The following is a 16,111-nucleotide window of genomic DNA, read 5'->3' on the forward strand; positions in this document are numbered from 1 at the left end:
GTAAAAGAATACCAAGTAGAATTTATCTCTTGGAATGCAAAGATGTTTCCAGATAAGGAAACAGGTCAAATTAACAGACTAAAGGAAGAAAAACATAACTGTTTTAGATAAAACTTACCTGTGAAAATGTAAACATTTGACGACAAAAATTAAGCATTCTTATTAAAATCAGTGATAAGAACTTGGGATATGAATGTCCTTCTTGAGACACAAAGAGAAAAATTCATAAATGGAATTTAGATAGAATTGACCACATTACAATTTAAAACTTCTCAATGCGGGGCTGGCCCCGTGGCCGAGTGGTTAAGTTCGTGCACTCTGCTTCGGCGGCCCAGGGTTTTGCTGGTTCCGGTCCTGGGCGCGGACATGGCACCAACTGAGGCGGCGTCCCACATGCACCAACTAGAAGGACCCACAACTAAAAATATATAGCTATGTACTGGGGGCGCTTTGGGGAGAAGAAGGAAAAATAAAATCTTAAAAAAACAAACAAAAACTTCTGGATGCAAGAGTCTCTGTAAACAAATTTTACATATAAGGAAGAAATTGGGAAGAAATATTTGTAACATAACAAAAATGTAGTACCGGAATATGAGAGAATAACAAATCAGAAAAAGACAAACAGAAAAATGGGCAAAGGAGGTGAAAAGCAGTTTTCAGAAGACATTTAGGTAGCACATGAAGATAGGAAGAAATGTTTGACTATACAACCATCAGAGAAATACAATTTAAAACAAGAAGATACCATTTTCTCTCCATCACATTAACAAATTAAAATATCAATCAAGTGTTTGGGGATTATGGGGAAATTGGTGAAAAAGCAAATTGTTACTGTGGGGGAGGGTATGTATCTTCCCTCTACCCTTTAAGTTCTGGGTTGGGGGCCTTGTAACAAAGGAGAAATGAGAATAGTGTACAAATTTATTTAATATAAATTTTATGTGATATGGAAGCCTTCATAAGGAAATGAAGATCCAAAGACGTGGTTAAACCTGAGCGTTTTTATCTTAGGTTTGATGAATGGTATAGAGTTGTGGAAAAATGTGATAGGATGAAAAGGAGTATGAGCTGAGTGTAGTAAATTGGGGGAAACAGCAAGGCCTGTTCGTTCAAATTCCCTCTCGGGGTCCCTGTCTTCAGAGAGAAGGATGTTTCTTTCTGCCGGGTGTAGGAAGGGCACCACTCACATGAGGGGGTCTCTGAAGGTCAGAAAGTCCTTGCACCTGCTGTTTTTCAGATTCCTTTAGCTTAAAATATTCAGTATGCCGAGATGCCATATTTTGGGGTAGTGTGTCCTGAACTCGCTGATTACAAACACCTGGAGAGAAATTTGGCAATTGCCAAAGTTAAAATTCTCATTCCTTACATTTAGGAATTCCACTTACAAGTATCCAACCTAGAGAAGCAGTCACAGTGATGGAGAGATAAATATGTGAATCTTTATTGTATACTTAAAAAATAAATTTATTGTGGACATTTTCAAACATACATCAAATAGAATAAAAAATGAATCCCCTTTTACCCATCACCCAGCTTTCAAACTTCAATATTTTTGCCATTTTCTTTTCAACTATTCCCTGCCCCACTTTTTTCCCTTTTTCCCTTCCTTTTTTTTCTTCCTTTTTTTTTTTTTTTGCTTGAGTATTTTAATGTGAATCTTAGGCACCCCATCAGTGCACCTGTAAACACTTCGTTATGTACCTCTATAGGATATGAGCCTTGATTAGCATCTCATAGCTAGTCTGCGGTCAGTTTTCTGTCTCAGAAATATCTTTCTACTGTTGGTTTGTTTGAATTCAAAAATTTCCACATTACATTTGGTTGACATGTCTTAAATCTTTTTAAAGATATAATAGAGAACCTCTCCTAAATACTATTGTTGAAAAAGCCAAGTCATTTGTCCTTATTCTGGATTTGGCTGATACCTTTGGGGTATCTTGAACATATTCCTCCATCCTCGGGGTTCTTATAAACTGGTAATTGGGTTTTGTTGTTGTTGTTGTTTGAGGAAGATTAGCCCTGAGCTAACGTCTGCCACCAATCCTCTTTTTGCTGAGGAAGACTGGCCCCAAGCTAACATCCACTGCCAATCCTCCTCTTTTTCACTGAGGAAGACTGGCGCTACGCTAACATCCATGCCCATCTTCCTCTACTTTATATGTGGGACGCCTGCCACAGCATGGCTTGACAAGCAGTACGTATGTCCGCACCTCGGATCCAGGCGAGGAACCCCAGGCCACCAAAGTGGAAGGTGCGCACTTAACTGCTGTGCCACCAGCCAGCGGGTAAACTGGTAGTTGGTCTGGAGGCTCCCTGAGATTCAGGCCCCGTTTTTTTGCAGAAAGGGTTCATGGTTGGTGCCATGTACTTCTGTTGAATTCCTCTAGGAGGCGCTTAACGTCTAGTTGTCCCACTTTCAGCGATGTTAAAATTGATCAGATAGTTTGAGTGTTGTCAGCTTCATCCATCCATTATAACCATCGACCTTCTACCAGAGGTTCCAGGCAGTTGTTTTATAAAGCAAACGATTGAAAACAATCTATTATTTACTAATGGGGGGAGGGGGTATGTGTGGGAAAATGATAGGAATCAAATTGCTAAAATGTTAACAGTGGTTAATGTAGGTGTTGGGAATAGAAGTAATTATTTTCCTTGTGTGTACTTCATTTTTTTTGGATTTACTAATATAGAAATAAAAGAAATCCTGCCTATGCATGTCTGATGGAGGCGGACAGACAGGGAGACAGTTCCAAATCCAAGTTCCAGGAAGGGCAGCCCGGGGAAGTCCGAGGAATGAGAGCAATGCACTTGGCCTGTCCAGTGTCCATTCCTCCTCCTGACAGCCCGTGTTCCCTTAGGGTCTCCCCCCTCCTCCCCTGGATTCAGTTTTGGTGGAACTGTTGTTAAAGATGCTCCACCCTCCCCCACCCAAAGCTCAGAGGCCAACTGGAGCCCTTCTCCCAGGACTTTGAGTCTTGAGCAGCATCACCTCCTCCTGGAAGCCTTCCCTCCACCGAGGCAGGTGCCTCTCATCTGTGTCTCAGAGTTCCAGCTGTCAGAGCACTTATATGCCAATATGTTTGTATGCCCCTCTTCCCAGCCTTGTGCAGTGCCTGGCACGTGCTGCTCAGTAGTTCTTAGCCGAGGGAATGATGCCCACATTGCTTAGAGCTCATGAAGGTACTTGAATATTAGATTAAAAGATCCCAGGTACTCGTGTAGATGTTCCAAAGCGTGCGGTAGCAGCTTCCAGGCCCTCCAGTCTAGCCCCAGCCTGTGGCCATCTCTTCTGAGCCAGGGCACTCTTACCCAGCCAGGTACAGCCTTCCCTGAATCCCCCTGTCCCTCACCTGGGACTTGGCTTCTGTTCCTAAACAAACTCTCAATTGTCCTGCCCTGTGCAGAAGCTTGAAAGAGGGTGGGGTTGGGGTGTTGCATTTATAGAGGCCACACAAAGGGACGTTTACCTTGGAAAGTAACTACTATCCTCAGAGCAAACCTTGTAGATTTAGGAACCTAGACACTGTTTAGATGGATGCTGCTGTCAGCGTTGGCCTCTGACTCTTATTTGTGTGCAAGCAGGTTGCGCATTCTTTCTTTAGAAATGTCAATACCTTTCAGTCCAGTCTGACTTTGGCCTAAGTCCATTCTGACTTTTAAGGGTAATTACTAGCTGAGCCAGGATTCAAACCAGGGCAGCCTGATTCCAGAGACAGCTTTGTCAGTAGAAGCATACTAAAGTTCTTTTCTTTTGCTGAAGAGGTTTAGACTGTTAGAAAAATGTAAATATGTTTCTAGACTCAAATTCCTTAAATCTGTCCTTGTCTCACCTCTTAAAAAAGAAAAAGATAGTTTTAAAGACAGAGTGAGGGGCCAGCCTGGTGGAGCAGCGGTTAAGTTCGCACGTTCCGCTTCTCGGCGGCCCGTGGTTCGCCAGTTCGAATCCCGGGTGCAGACATGGCACCGCTTGGCATACCATGCTGTGGTAGGCGTCCCACATATTAAAAAAGTAGAGGAGGATGGGCACGGATGTTAGCTCAGGGCCAGGCTTCCTCAGCAAAAAGAGGAGGACTGGCAGCAGTTAGCTCAGGGCTAATCTTCCTCAAACAGAAAAAAAAAAAGAGTGAGAGAGACTGAGAGTGATGATTAAGTATTACAGACTGTAGTTTAGGTTTTAAAAACATCAGTGATACTATCTGCTTATGTTAGAAACGTGTAAAGATAACCACAAGTAGAACAAATAGAATGTGTAACCTTCAAACCAGCGATGGATAGATCTGTTAAGGTTCTTGGGTGCAGACAACAGCAAACCAACTCAAGCAGAAAAGGAATTTATTGAAAGGCTCTCTGTAGCTCAGAACATTAACAGGAAAGCTAGAAAAACTGGCAGAGAAAATGGGAAGAAACCAAGGGAGGCTGGGCAGCAGGAACCCCAGAGCAGCCTGCACAAGATGCTGCTGTTAGCACCGCTGCCCTGGACACGGCTGCCCCCGCTGTCGTGGGTCTCAGTATCACTTGCTCCTTATAGGAGTCCCAAGTCAGGTCATCCCGCTGGCTGAGTGCAAGTCATGTCATCAGTGACTTGCCACTTGTCACTGTGTCATCAGTGGTGGAGAGGGTCGGGAGCACTTTCAGCTTATTTAGTGGGAGCCCCAGCTTGGTCTCCCACCAAGATTCACACACACCCAATGGAGAGGAGTTCAAATGCTAGGGAGCCCCCCAAAAGGCAACTCCCCTCTACAAGGAAAACTTGGGACAAAGAAAACTTGGTGGATCCATTAGAAGACAAGAATGGGGAAGGGAGGAGACTCTGAAAAGTGTACAAAATGAAATGGGCTCCCGGAAGTCAGAATCGATTTGGAAATACCATCTGACTATGTAAGAACCGCTGTGAAGAGCTGCGTACTCTACAGTGCCCGAGCAGATGGAAGGGTGGGCAAATGCAGCTTTGTTTGTTAGGAGACTAATCCTGGACTTTGAATTCCAAAAGAAAATAAACTTTTTTCTGAGAAGGAGAGGGTGATGCCAGTGCGTTCACCTTGGCCCTCGGAAATACTGGCAGAGCGGGTCGTGTGTGGTGACCGTGGGGTCCAGGACCCATCAGAAAGGAGGTGAAGGTCAGAGGAAGCTGATGGACTGGGAGAAAGCAGAGCAGTGGAGAAGCAGGAAGGCTGGATGAGGTTGAAGACTCAATCTATCATGGGGACAACAGAGTAAGAGAGCAAGAAGGAGGCGGTCATGATCAAGAGTTCACACTCCCAGAGATGGAAAAACTCCTGGAGGTCCTGGGAGTGAGGGTGTGACCAAGGGGCCAAGAGGCCAGCATGGAGGAGAGGTCTCAGAGCTGCAGGAAAGATCAGGAGCTGATACCAGGGCAGCAGTGGGCCATCCACGTGGACTTTGACGTCGCCCGGGATAACAGCAGGAGTGGAGCAGACGGGAAGTGGAGAGGGTCCCACCCTTGAACACAGGAGGAGGAGGGATGTGGGTGACTTGTGTCCCAGATGAGCCAGACACTTAAAATGAGTTGAGGACTCCTGGCCTGGGAGTGGCACTGGGCACTCAGGAGAATTCTGTCCCCACCCCGACCACTGTGGAAGAGCAAGCTGCAGGGGATGCTGCTTCCTAGAGAGGGTGGGATCCTGCTGGCTGGCCTTTCCACCTCCATCCCTTTTTCTCAAGGGGCAGCCCAGAACAGCCCCACCTTCCCCCGTCTGCCCAGCGCACATAGTAGGCCCTTTATAAATACACGCTGACCAAAGTTCCTTAGAAGCATAAGTCATCTCTGACTGTCACTTAAGAGAGGCCCCTGGGAGTCCACAGTTAGTCTTTGGGAACAACTGCAGGCTCCAGCCTGAACTTTGGGGTCTGGCTGCTCCCCACACGCCACCCCAAGGCCCCCTGGGAGCTCATTTCAGAGGCGACATTGGGCATCACAGCTCTGCACAGTCTTTTCTCGCAAGTTCCTTTCTCCGAAGAATCCCATTCCCCCCTCCTATCTTATATATAATGCTTACTTCTGGAGAAGAAAGTTACCCGTGGCTTTTTTTTTCTTTTCCTTTAGACTTAGTCCTTTCTTTAAAAAATATTGTGGTAAAATACACATAACTTAAACTTCACCATCTTAACCATTTAAGTGTACAGTTCAATATTGTTTAACCACATTCACACTGCTGTGCAACCAATCTCCAAACTTTTTCATGTTGCAAAACTGAAACTCTGTCCCCGTTAAACAACTCTCCATTTCCCCCTCCCCCCAGGTCCCTGACAAGGGTGGTTTTTCATTACTTAAAATTGTTTTCATTTTTGCCTATTTGCACTTTCCAAATTATCTACAATGAGCATTTGTTATTTTTATAACTGAACTTCAAAAACTCCAGGACGCTACGTGCAAGCCTGTACAATCTCCTCCACCTTCCAGGCAGGGAAGCTGGGGTCTGGGGTAGCGGGTCTCAGGGAGAAGTGGGACCAGTGGCCCCCGTAGCATGCTGCCTGCTTCGGCCCGGGCACTGCAGCTCCTCGTCGGGTAGGCCAGGGTTCCTGCCACTGCAGTCTCCTCTCAGGAGGACAGCGTGCAGGGACAAGTTCCAGCCACTGACTGCCTCCCGATGAACACCAAGTTGGCCCATGCAGATTCGGGATGGGACTTCGCTTCTGGACTTACTTGTCCTGTCCCTCTTGTCACCTCCCTGAGCCCCAAGCAGAACTGTCCTCACAGGGACTCTCCTTGCCGTGGGACAGAGGCAGGCAGGGGTCCTGCTCACAGCTGTTCTAGGAGGAGCAAAGCACATGTCCTGAGTGGCTGGGGCTGGGGGTGCACGTGGAGGTCAGGGGAGAGGTAGGGGTGGGGGTGACGAGGAAGTAGAGAGTAATTTCCGCCTTGTTAATCTGAGGGGATCAGCTGTGTTCGTTACAAGCAGTGACTTATGCACGCACAGCAAACCACAGCCAAAGTGCCAAAGCGTGACGCTTAGAAGGTGAGGGTCCCTTTCATTTTGCAAACAGGGGACCAAGGCCTGCAAAGTGAGGCCATTTGCTTGATGCCACGCAGCAAGGTGGTGGCAGCCGGGCTGAGACTGGAACCAGGTCCCCTGGATCCCTGGCACCCCCGCCGCCCAGCAGTGCCACCAGACGGAGGAGACCCCAGAGCAGAATGAGCCGACTGGGGGGCAGGGAGGGGTCAGGTGGGAGGAGGGTCCCAGGTGCAGGCCAAGAGCTAGAGAGGGACAGAATGGGCCAGACCCTGCAGAAGCTCAACAAGAAATGGGAGGGAAGAGTAGAGGCCCATGGAAACGTTTCAGAAAGTGGGGGTGGGGTCGGGGAGTCCCAGATGGAGGCCGGCTGTGCCCATTAACCAACCGCGCTATTCCTGCCGGGGAAGGACTGGAGCCAGGGCCTGGGGCTCTGGAGGGCAGACAGCAACTTTATATCCCTTCCAATGCGTGGGTGGGGGCAGGGGTCACTGAGGGGCTGGTCAGAGTTTCTAGGCTGAAGTGGGACGGGGCACAAAGGGGGACAGGTCATGAAGACACCCCCGCAGAGGAGGACGAGTGTGGCTCTCAAAGCTGCGAGTGGCCCTCTGGTCCCCCCTGGGGGACACTGCTTTGAGGCTCCACTCAGGAGGGGCCAGTCTCCTGCTGTCCCTCTGGGTCACCGTTCTCAGCCAGAGGGTAGGTCCTGCCGCCCAGGGAGCCCATGTCACACAGGGTGCTGCCCGTGGTCACCCTGCTGAGGCTGTGGGAGCTGCAGTGGGATCTGTGGCCGTGGCACCCAGTCCCCAAGCACAGGGCTTCCTGGAAGGTGTCCCGGAAGCGGCTGGACATGAGGCTATAGAGCACGGGGTTGGCGGCGGAGCTAAGGTAGAAGAAGACGCCGGAGATGACGTGCACGTACTGGAAGGCCAGGTGCAGGCTCTCGGTCCAGTGGGACACGAAGCTCCACATGAGGCGGTCGATGTGGAACGGCGCCCAGCAGATCCCAAACACCACGACCAGCACAACTGCGGGGACAGAGAGGGAGACTTGGGTTCCCACCGGGGCCCTCTCAACCGCCTTCCCGGGGCTTCACTGTCACCTCCTCTCCTGTCCCACAGACCACCCATGCCCATTGTCCATGTGGAAGTTTCTGGAAGTTTGTCTGCCCTGGCTGCGCCTGTTTGCCGAGGCTGCTCTCACCACTGTCATGGACACGGCAGTGGGCGTGTGCCCTGCTCCAGCCACAGCCGACTGCACCAGGTGCAGACGCCTGAGCCAAGCTGGCCCAGTCCGGTTCTCTCATCATGGAACTTGGGACTGGATGACTGAGCTGTGGATGCTGAGCCCCAGCCTGACAGACTGTGGGGCTAAGGCCCGCTCTGGGAGCCCACTCGGGGCTCATGCCCGCTGATGCTTTACTTGAGCCCCTGCACCCCTCAGCCAAAGGCAGGCCAGGCTGGCCAAGCCCTCACTCTTTCCCCAGAGCTTCCCCCAGCCACGCCCTTCTTGGGTCTCGGCCACCAGGCCTGCCTGGATCTTTGTGTCTTGTTTCTCGTGTTTGCTTCTCTGACTTATGATCTTTCCCCTGCAGTGTCTTCCTCGTCACACCCCAGGGTGGTTTTCCTCATAATCCTGGATTTCAATCAGGATGTCACTTGCAATGTCCCCACCACAGAGCCTGGTGCACAGTCGGCCCTCAGAAGGTGAAGATGGGGCCGGTGGGAGGGAGAGAAGAAAGCCAGAGCCCCAGGCCAGCAAGCAAGGCAGGCTTAGGAAACACCCACCTTCCCGGGGCAGAGCCGCCCCAGCTGAGCAGACCCAGCCCTGTGGGGCAGGGGAGTAGGAGGCAGGGGCAGGGCGGGGATGGCCATTTGGTCTGTAGAGCAGGCTTCACAGTGCAGAGCTGGGAGGAAAGCCCAGACCTCTGGGGTCAGCCCCATCTTAGGGGGCTGCACAAATCACCCCACACTCTGGGGCACTGTTCCTGGGGGGCAAGAGAAGTGCGTTTCTCTCTGGGAATGGGCCAGTGCCCAGATAGCCGGCTATAAGCCCATGGCTTTGACCAAGGCCCCAGCGCTTCCTGCCCTGGCTCACTCCACCTGCCTGATTCAGGCCCTGCTGAGGTGGGGCAGGATGGGGAGGAGGTCAATGACTGGCTTCGTATCAGTTTGTTTTGCTTCCCCAGGGCCACTGTTTTTGGAAAAGAGCCAGGCCTAGGCCACAGTAGGATCCAGAGCCTCAACCCAGCTGGGCATGCCCTGGGTGGCCCCAGTCTGCACCCCTGCCCTGATTCTCCTGGGCTCTGCGCACTGACCCTCACAAGCACGCCTCCTGCTGAGCCTCCTTTAGACCACGGTCACTCCTGTGGTCCCCAGGGAACCACAGACATGGATGGAAGAAATTCACCATCTTGCCTCTCCAACACCGCTTCCTCTTCTTTCGGGAGCCTTGCTCTCCCCAGATTCCACCATGTGGTTCCTGCCCCTCCGGCCCGGGGGCGGGCCATACCCTAAACCCATTAGTCAAAATCCTGCCCTGAGACTTCTCAGTAGCCACTAAAGGAAGGGAATTCTGTGGCCATGCCTCCAGGCTGCTGTAGGGAAGGACAGAGCCAAGACAGGTTTAGGAGAAAAGATGGAAGACCCGGAGGGTCCAGTTTCCACGAACAGCTCTGTCACCCTGGAGCCCAGCCACATGCCCCTGACCAATCTGTGGTTTGGTTCCGTGAACCAGGGCTGGCCTCATGGGTGTGCCACCTGTGCGTTTGCACAGGGGCCCAAGCTTAGAAGGGCTCTGGGCTTGGTTTAAAGCTCGACTATTGATGTCTCAACATTCTTAGCAATTTTTGAACAAGAGACCCCGAATTTTCCTTTTGTACTGGGCTCCGCAAATTGGGTAGCAGAGGGGCTGGCCCCATGGCCAAGTGGTTAAGTTCGCGCGCTCCGCTGCAAGCAGCCCAGTGTTTCGTTGGCTCAAATCCTGGGCGCGGACATGGCACTGCTCTTCAAACCGTGCTGAGGCAGCGTCCCACATGCCACAACTAGAAGGACCCACAACGAAGAATATACAACTATGTACTGGGGGGCTTTGGGGAGAAAAAAATAAAATCTTTAAAAAAAAAATTGGGTAGCAGATCCTGCCACGAGCTGTTAACATTTATCTTTGGCGTGAGTTTCTCTCAGGGTCATCTAAAAAAAGTCTGCCCGCATGCACGCACACACATATACACATATACACACACACAGGGGCAGAGGGTTGCTCCAAACCTCACCCTCAGCCTCCATCGTAAACCCAGACACTCAGCCCCTTCCCGCAGGTCCTGGAAACCCCAGTCTCATATCTAGTGCCCGGCTCAGCCCCTCTTCCCAGCAGCAACACTTACACAGCATCTTCGTCACCTGCGTCCGACCCCTATCCTGCAGTCGCTGGAGCCTGCAGGTGTCACTGGCCCTGGCCCTGCCCCTGGCCTCCTGCCTGAGCAGTAGCAGCCTCTCACGCCGCAGCCGCAGCCCGATGAGCAGGTAGAGCACACTGATGGTGGTCATGGGCAGGCAGAAGAAGAACAGAGTCGTGGTCTGCACCACCAGGTTGTAGAGGGCCCGTGGGCGGACCAGGGTGCACATGGCCGAGCCGGGTACTATGCCCCGGCAGGGCACGTCCAGCTGCTGGATGCCATGCAGGCTGGTGTTGGGCAGAGAGCAGAGCACGGCGAGGCCCCAGATGACCCCGAGCACACGGCGCGCACGGGTCCGAGTCACCACGGACCTGGCCCGCAGCGGGTGCACCACAGCTACATAGCGCTCCACACTCAGGGCCGTGACATTGAGCACAGAGGCCAGGCAGACTGTCTCGAAGAGCAGCGTGCGGAAGTAGCAGCCGCTGGCGCCCAGCAGGAAGGGGTAGTTAGACCACATCTCATAGAGCTCCAGCGGCAAGCCCAGCAGCAGCACCAGCAGGTCCGACACGGCTAGGCTGAAGAGGTAGTAGTTGGTGGGCGTGTGCATGGCCTTGTGGCGCAGGATGACCAAGCAGGTCAGCCCGTTGCCCACAGCGCCCACCACAAAGATCAGCAGGTACGTGACACAGATGGGCGTGAACAGCTCCGTCTGCTGGGGTCCCAGGTATTTGAGTTTCAGCTCCTCATCAGTCAGGTTCAAATCTTTGGGGTCAAAGAGCCTCCCGGCCCTACTGCTGTTGCAGAGCATGGGGATCCTTGAACGCCCCGGGGACATGTCTCCAGGGAGGATGGAGCAATTGAGGCAGAGGGGAGCCTGTGGAACAGAGAGAGAGAGACACCCAGAAAAGTCACTCGGGGAACCCTGGCTCCGTTGTCATTCATCAAACCAAAAGTGCCATTGACATTAGGAGGACCGTTATTTTATGTACCTCTGAGAAAGAAAAAACTCGGTCATCCATTGTAAGATGCGTTACAACTTCAGAGATGTAAAAATGTACATCTTAAAAATGATAAAAAGTGGAACTTCAGTTTTAAATTTCACGGGCTATTGAAGGCTTCGAATAAATGAGGACCCCTCTCAAGCATGGGTTTTGCCATCAGTAGTCTCCCCTTGTGTCTCTCCCTTTCAAGCCATGGACTTTGGGAGAAGCGCTCAGTTTGAGCATCCATAAATGGGCACAATGCACAGTGTCACATGGTCTTTAGGAGCAAGAGCTCTGGAAGCAACTGCCTGGATTCAAATCCAGCCTCCTGGATTCCAGGCTGTGTGACCATTTGCATGGTAACCTTTCTGTGGCTATTTCCATATAACAAGGATCGAAGGAATTTAATCCGCGAAAGGTATTAACACAGGGCCTGCCTGACACACAGAAGGGCCTGATTATCTGTCACCCCACTGTGAGGACTGGGTCACGGTGGGGATCCAGTGAGCGTATGAAATGGCCAAAAACTATAATGCTGATGCAAAAGTTGGTTCTTGTTTCTGCTTTCTATCACTAGAACTGGTCAAAGCTGAAATATTTGACACCCTTGACACCGCCAGTTCTGGGGTTCCCTGTCCTCTCTCGGGCTCCCCATCTCTTTGTCAGTCCACCAAACATATTGGTCAAGAAACCAGGCCATGGAGCTAAACAGACTAGCCTGGGGTCAAATGCCAGCTCTGCCGCCCTCTTCTGTGACCTCCCCTCACTGTGCCACAGTCTCCTCATCTGGGAGGATGAAGGATCCCAAATGGGGATGTCGATAGAGCCTAACCTCGTGGTTTCTGTGAGGATTAAAGGAGGAAATACATATAAAGTTCTCAGGAGTGTGTCTGGTTCATTTTAGGTGCTCCATTTCAATGCACGGTGACACGATCCTACTTCCCACAGGGAAAGGGAGGCGAGTCCAGGAGAGATGGGGCAGAGGCTGAAAGGGATTCGGCTGGGCATGTGGGTCGGCGTGACAGGCCAGGAGCTGCCCTAAGCCAGCAGCCCTGATGCCCTCCTGAGCTTGTTCCCCAGCCCACCACCAACCCTCCTCTCGGAGCGACCGCGCATTTTCAGGCTCGGGTCCTGGACCCTCTCCCTGTTCCTTCAGCTTCATTTCCTCTCCTCAGATCGGAGCTTGGGCCCTCGCGTCGCCCACGTATCATTCAACTTTCTCTTCCAGGTCCTTCGCTCTCCCAGACCCCAAGTATTCTTAGTCCCGAGCATCTTCCTCCTCACCTTCCGCCTCTGGCAGAAGCCTCCCCCAGCCTCCCTGCCTCTCTCGCACCTCATGCCCGCATCTTGGGATCCAGGCGCTCTTTCATCCCTTCAAACTTCCCTCCGGTCCCCGCCGCACCCGCACTCCCCACCCCGCCAAGGCGGGGGCGCAGCGGGGAACCGCGGGGATGAGCTGGGACCGCGCGGGCGCCCGCTCGGGAGGCGCCGGACGCCCCCAGGAAGGGTCGCCGCCCCGGAGCCTCCAGCCCCGTGGCGCGCGTGGCCCACAATAAGACAAATAACCCTGGAGGCTGCGAGCCCCCCGGGGAGGGGGCGTCCCGGCGGGGCCCTCCGATCTCCGCCGCCCCGGGGAACCCCTGGCCACGCGCTCCTCCCGCCTTGCCGCGCCGCGTCCGGCCGGCGTTCGGCTCACCTACCATGCCGTCCGCCGCCCGCGACACCCCGAAGCCGGCAGCCCACGCGCCGAGCACGGGGCAGGCGTCCTTGGACCGACCGATTGACAGACGCGCGCCAGGAGCGAGCGGACTGGCGGACCGAGGACGTCCGGCCCGAGCAGCCCCGTCGCCCCGCCTGTCGGGGGCCCCGGCGCCCTGGCCCGGACTGCCACCAGGGGGCAGGGCCGCCCCCGCAGCCCGCGCGGCCGCGGGACCCAGACACGCTCATCTGCGCCCCCTCACCCACCCAAAGCAGAGCGGTTGTGTTTCCACGCGTTTCACGGGGCGCTTCCAGGAGCGCCTTTACCCCCCAGAACCCTCCCAACAACCCATTTTACAGATGAGCAAACTGAGCTTCAGAGAGAGTCTGAGTGTCCTGGGTCTCACATGCTGCCCTCCAGCGTGCTGACTTTTGGCATAACTCCTTATCACGGTGTCCCTCCAGCCCCCATCTCCTGCCCCACATTTCAGACACACCTCCAAAGGCCAGCCGGCCAGCCCCTCTGAGTCAACGTGCCCCAAAGGGTCTCATCGCCCCTCCTAGGCTTCACAAGGGGACACTTCCCCTTCCTCCTCCCAAGCCCCAGGACAGCAGTAAATCTGTCCCCGCTTCCATCCTCCAGCCCCTGAGTCCAGGTCCTCCTCCCCTCCCAGGACTGCCCAGGAGCCTCCAGTCCGTCCTCCCACAGCCCAGTCATCTCCTGAGCCCCCAACACCATGGCTCCTCTGCTGGAAAACCTTCTGAAGGCCCACCCCCTACCCCCGCTTCCTTCTGAAAAAGAACACCCCAAAGTCTAGTGTCGGGGTGGACATCCCTACCTACCACTTGCTTTCCTAGTGCCCTCTCACTGTATTCTCTCACTTCCAAATACCCCCCCCCACACCCATTCAGATGGCCCCCCTGCCCCTCTCACCCTCCTGTAGGGTGTCCACGGGGAGGGAGGAAAGAGCCCCGGATGCTGGGATCCCAGCCTCCTCCTGCTCCCCAAACTGTCCTCACGTAGACCCCAGCAGGGAGGCCTGCCCTGCTCCACCCCGCCCCTCCACCCAGCTCCTTCGGGAAGTTATTTCATCAGGAACTTGCTACGGAGCCTGGAAACAGGGATCTCACAGGCTAAACTGCTGGCTCCTGGGCCTCCTCCCAGGGTCGATTCAGTTAGTCTCAGCCAGGTCCAGAAATCCTCGTTTTTGACAAACGCCCTCCAAAGAGCCCCAGGACCCAGGAAGCCTGCTGTGGAGCTGTGTGGGGAGACTCAGCCCCTCTGTGCCTTGGTTCCCCTTCCTGTAGAATGTGCTAACCGTTGTTGCCGCTGTTGTAAGAGGGCCATGAGGCACAAGGCCAGCAGCAAGAAAGTCGGGTGGGACTGTCTCCATTTAATGACAACTGGAGACGCAACCCTCTTCCCCCAGACTTTCCCAGCCCCCACCCCTCCCCAGGAGTCACAGTCTGGCCTTGAGGACTGGAAGTCAGACCCTCTGGGAGCCTCCACCAGTCCGACCTTCCCAGGAACTGCACACGTAAACACAGCCCCAGGCACAGGGAAGTTGCAGGTAGCCTGGGGCAGATGGTCCCCGCCTCCACCAGGCCACCTCCCCAGGAGCTGCCCACATAAACACAGTCCTGGGCACAGGGAGATTGTAGGCAGTACAGGCGCAGAGGTCCCTAAGTCCTTGGGGGAAAGGATTCTCAGGTGTCCCAGAGAGTTAACCACTCAGCCCCAGATGCAAGACCCCGTGGAGCCTTCAGGATCGAGGCTGCTATCGTATCAGATGAGCAATGAAGGGCAGGCAGGATGGCTGGGAAATAGCACTTAGCGTGTGATGAGCATTGTGGACCCCTGTTACCATCACTGGACATGCTCACACACTCACACACACAACTCTGACTACTTTGCACACACTCTAAGCGGCCTGAAACCAACTGTGGACCTTTGGGAGATGCTCAGAGCACGGGAAAAGATAGAGAAAGACCACCCCTGCCTTACAGGGCAGAACAGCTCCCACCACCAGTCAGGAATTCCTACGGTGGGCTGCATCCTTCACAGCATTAACAGGCTGAAAGGGTAGCCCCCCAAAAGGAGAGGCCTGATGGTCATCATGGCTGTAGCACTGTCCAGAAGGCCCTGGGTGGCCTGGCCCCTGGGCCTGAGCTCGAGACCACCATGGCTGCACATCCTGGCCTGATGGCGTCCTGCTGCCCCCCTACTCTGTCCTGAGATGGTTTCCCCAGGGCCACGTCCATCCCAGGATTTCTGGGTGGATACCTCAATCTCCTGAGCTTGGCTGGTGGGCCTCCACCCAGATCATGGCGCTCAGGGCCCAACTCTGATGGACAGCAAATCTGCCAAGGGAGGACCTCCAGGACCTCTGGGGGCCAGTTGGGTTGCCTCCCAGGTTCTGGAGGTTGTGCAGGGCTCACAGCCTGAGGTGTGTGACCGGCCCCATAACCCCTCCTCAGCCGGCCAACTCCTGAGAGCCACAGACGGGCAGCTCCCCAAGCAGGTCTACACCAGAACCTCCTCAGCAGCTCCTGGTACAACCACCATTCACCCAGAAACCCCCACCCCCATCCTGCTCTACTGCCTTCAGAGCCAAGACAAGGAGGATGAGATGACCTTGGGGACACCGAGGCATTGGATGGGAAGGAGGAGCTGTTCTGCAGCCAGAGCAATGGGGACAGCCCAGGACCTACCAGTAATCAGTTTCACACAAAGAACTGAGAACAGCAACATCCAGAGGGGGAGAGTCACCTGCTTACGTGGGCACTTCCCCAAGTCGCAGACTTCTCCACCTGGCACTGCTCGGCAGGGCCTGGGCCAGGCCACGGCCAGGAAAGAGAGGAGAGCTCTGAGCCCCTCAGGGTGGTGGGTCACCAGTGCGGAGGCTGGGATCACACCTTGGTAAGGCGTGTGGCTAACCGCGCTCCCCGAGCCCCCAGGCCTGGCTCTGCTCACAGAAGCAGACCCACTCCCGGGAAGAGAGGTGGTAAAGAAGGCAGGGGACACAGGGGACGTGGCAGTTATGGGCTTCGGAGACAGC

General features: G+C 53.9%; 1 protein-coding gene across 3 annotated transcripts; it reads right to left on the reverse strand.

Annotated features, from left to right (window-relative positions):
- Window positions 1-4,315: 4,315 nt before the first annotated feature.
- NMUR1 (neuromedin U receptor 1) lies at window positions 4,316-14,338 on the reverse strand. 3 transcript variants are annotated; one of them, XM_005610709.4, is made up of 3 exons: window positions 14,184-14,338; window positions 10,357-11,245; window positions 4,316-7,999 (listed from the first exon to the last, which is right to left on the reverse strand). In XM_005610709.4, exons 2-3 carry the CDS (start codon window positions 11,204-11,206, stop codon window positions 7,617-7,619), a joined length of 1,233 nt encoding a protein of 410 aa, XP_005610766.1. In that variant the 5' UTR covers window positions 11,207-11,245; window positions 14,184-14,338; the 3' UTR covers window positions 4,316-7,616. The 3 variants fall into 3 exon arrangements, with proteins under 3 accessions (XP_005610766.1, XP_070126758.1, XP_005610765.1); XM_070270657.1 differs by having other exon boundaries at window positions 13,987-14,338; XM_005610708.4 differs by lacking the exon at window positions 14,184-14,338 and adding an exon at window positions 13,055-13,290.
- Window positions 14,339-16,111: the final 1,773 nt, after the last annotated feature.

This window comes from Equus caballus, chromosome 6, assembly GCF_041296265.1.
Source record: "Equus caballus isolate H_3958 breed thoroughbred chromosome 6, TB-T2T, whole genome shotgun sequence".
Classification (NCBI taxonomy): Eukaryota; Metazoa; Chordata; class Mammalia; order Perissodactyla; family Equidae; genus Equus; species Equus caballus.